The sequence below is a fragment of the Penaeus vannamei genome, unplaced genomic scaffold (assembly GCF_042767895.1).
Source record: "Penaeus vannamei isolate JL-2024 unplaced genomic scaffold, ASM4276789v1 unanchor3425, whole genome shotgun sequence".
Classification (NCBI taxonomy): Eukaryota; Metazoa; Arthropoda; class Malacostraca; order Decapoda; family Penaeidae; genus Penaeus; species Penaeus vannamei.
In genome coordinates, this window is record NW_027216407.1 from 1 (window position 1) to 2500 (window position 2500).

Sequence of the window (2500 nt, forward strand, 5' to 3'; positions counted from 1 at the left end):
AGGAGGGGGTAGACAATGTAGAAGACTGTCCAGTAGGAGATGGTGTGAATACTGTTGGGAGAGGAAGGGGTGCATTCTGAAGGTTGAGTATTGACCTGGGTGGATGGTTTGGAATGGATATTGTCAGTGAAAATCAAAGAGGAGGGAGTGTTAGTATTGGTAGTTGGAGCCATAGTCAAAGGAGAGGCATGGGTTGGGAAACCAGTAGAATCAAATTTGGATTGGCTAGTTGATGAAGAGGCAAGTATTAATACTCCTAATAAGGATAAAAAGAAAATCTTATTAGCCTTGATGGGCCTGAAATAATTTGGAAAGGAAATGGTCTACCCTCACAGTCCCCATAAGGAGTAAGGGATAAGCAATCAACCAAAGGTATACTGTGCCCATGGCTCCTGAAAGGTGTTGGGGACTGACACAATGCCAGCCTTTCATCCTTTCAGCATGCCTCTCACAGCTTAAATAGTGGACAGAAAAAGGGGATGAAGATGAGAAGGAAAAGCAAATAGGGAGAAGAAAAGACCATGCAAAATTAGTTGAGACAAGGGATGAGGTCCAGGGTAGTGGGGTGATTGCCTACATTGGGCCTCAGTTACTGTCTCCTACACCCCCAAACGAAAGCAACAAGCAAGGGACTGGGGAGTTCCTATTCAGAAAAGTCTTCATTAAGCTACTCATCCACGTTCTTATATCTATTCTGTTAATTTATGTTGCTTTTTCCCCTCTCCTGCACCTTCCTTTGCCTCCATGCTTCTCCTTTCATGATCCATCAGAATCAAACATATTCTCCACAGTCCTATCTCTTCTCCATCCTTTATCCACCTAACACTCATTCCCCTGTTTTCTTTCCTTATCTTCCTCAACTTGTCTTCCCCATTCAGTACGTACCTCGTATGGGGCAGAGCAATCCTCTCCCTCCATTGTCAAGTACTTGAGATTGGTGCAGTTTTCAAAGATTCCAGGAACGTCTAAACCCCGACATTGGACTGTCAAGGCAGTCAGCTGTGAACCCAAGGCCTGGATAGCCCCCGCAACAGATCGTGATGACACATTGACCATCGTCAGGTGCTGAAAGATTGTGCATTGGGATAAATAACAACTGCAAGGAATAAATATTTTTCTTCAGTTTTAAAGAGAAGTAGTCTTAATAATTCTTCCTTGGCAATGTCACAGACAGGATCACACACAAATGGAAACAAACAGTAATAAAATCAGACACGTATTTACACAATTAAAGATAGATCAAATATATAGTATCATTTTACAGCATAAAATACCTTCATCATACCTCATTACACTGCAAGTGTTTCAGACAGTTGCATTACTCACCTTGAGGTTTTGCAGCTGCATGAGGTGAGATGTGAAATGTGATGGAGTTAAATGAAGGTCATTCAATCTGTCAAGGTCGACCTCACGGAACCTGTGCCACAGACTCAGGTCCTTAATTTCTGGGCAGAGAGTTGCAACCACCAACACCTTCGAGGCAGAAACACAGTCCTCCTTTACCCTGGAAGTGGTAATACACAATTTTGGAGTAATTTTTACTTCTTACAATGCATTTTGTTATAATTAAAGTTAAAGTACACAATATAAATACATGAATAAATAAATAAATATAAATATATATGTAACCACACACACACACACACACACAGAGTGTCTGCCTACCACCAACCTTGTAAGCTTGAATCTCCTGGCATACTTCCGTAATCTTGCCATGAAGGAGCTGCGCTGAAGGGATTTGTTGCCCACCAGGATCTCCAGGGCTTCAGGGACGGAGTTGCAGTCACCAAGAGAGCGAAGATTTGGGACGTGTTTCAAGAGGAACGCCACGCCGAATTGACTGACTCCAGTGCCCATGATATCCACCTGATTCCAAAACATTATTATTATTGATAATGCTTTTTTGTTGTTATGCTTTATGATGTCAAAGCATTCATATTCATGAATGTAGGATATGCAAGTATCAGATCCTTTCTGATTCCTTCAGTTCAGATCTTCAATATCACTAACATACAAATAATAAAGCTGCTAATAACAACACATTAACAATATCACATACAAAGACATACACAATGAATGTGAGTGGGATGCTTCAGGGAAAAATGTGGCATAATTTCTGAGCCTTTTGTACAAAGGAGGGGTAGGGGGAAAGGGGGGAGGGAGGGGGAAAAGGGGGGGGGGGGGAGGGAGGGGAGGGGGGGGGGAATAGAAGGAGAAAAATGAAAAAAGGGGTTGGAACAAAAAAAGGGAAGGGAAGGGGAAAGTGAAAAGAAAAAAGAAAAAAAAAAGGGGAAAAAAAGGAAAATGGGGAAGAGGTGGAAATAAAGGAGGGGGAAAATGGGTGTTAGGGGGAGGGGAGGAGGAAAAAAGGGGGAGGGGGAGGGGGGGAAAAGGAAAGGGGGAAAAGGGGGAGAGGAGGGGAAAAAAAAAAAAGAGAGAGAGAGAGAGAGAGAGAGAGAGAGAGAGAGAGAGAGAGAGAGAGAGAGAGAGAGAGAGAGAG

General features: G+C 42.8%; 1 protein-coding gene across 1 annotated transcript in view; it reads right to left on the reverse strand.

Annotated features, from left to right (window-relative positions):
• Positions 1 to 804: 804 nt before the first annotated feature.
• Positions 805 to 2500, reverse strand: part of LOC113819181 (uncharacterized) — a 3341-nt gene continuing 1645 nt past the window's right edge. The window contains exons 4-7 of the mRNA XM_070120171.1: positions 2070 to 2122; positions 1673 to 1866; positions 1327 to 1504; positions 805 to 1065 (exon numbers count right to left, since the gene is read on the reverse strand). Of these exons, the coding sequence (XP_069976272.1) occupies positions 820 to 1065; positions 1327 to 1504; positions 1673 to 1866; positions 2070 to 2122 (671 nt within the window). The 3' untranslated portion in view covers positions 805 to 819. The remainder of the gene's footprint in view (positions 1066 to 1326; positions 1505 to 1672; positions 1867 to 2069; positions 2123 to 2500) is intronic.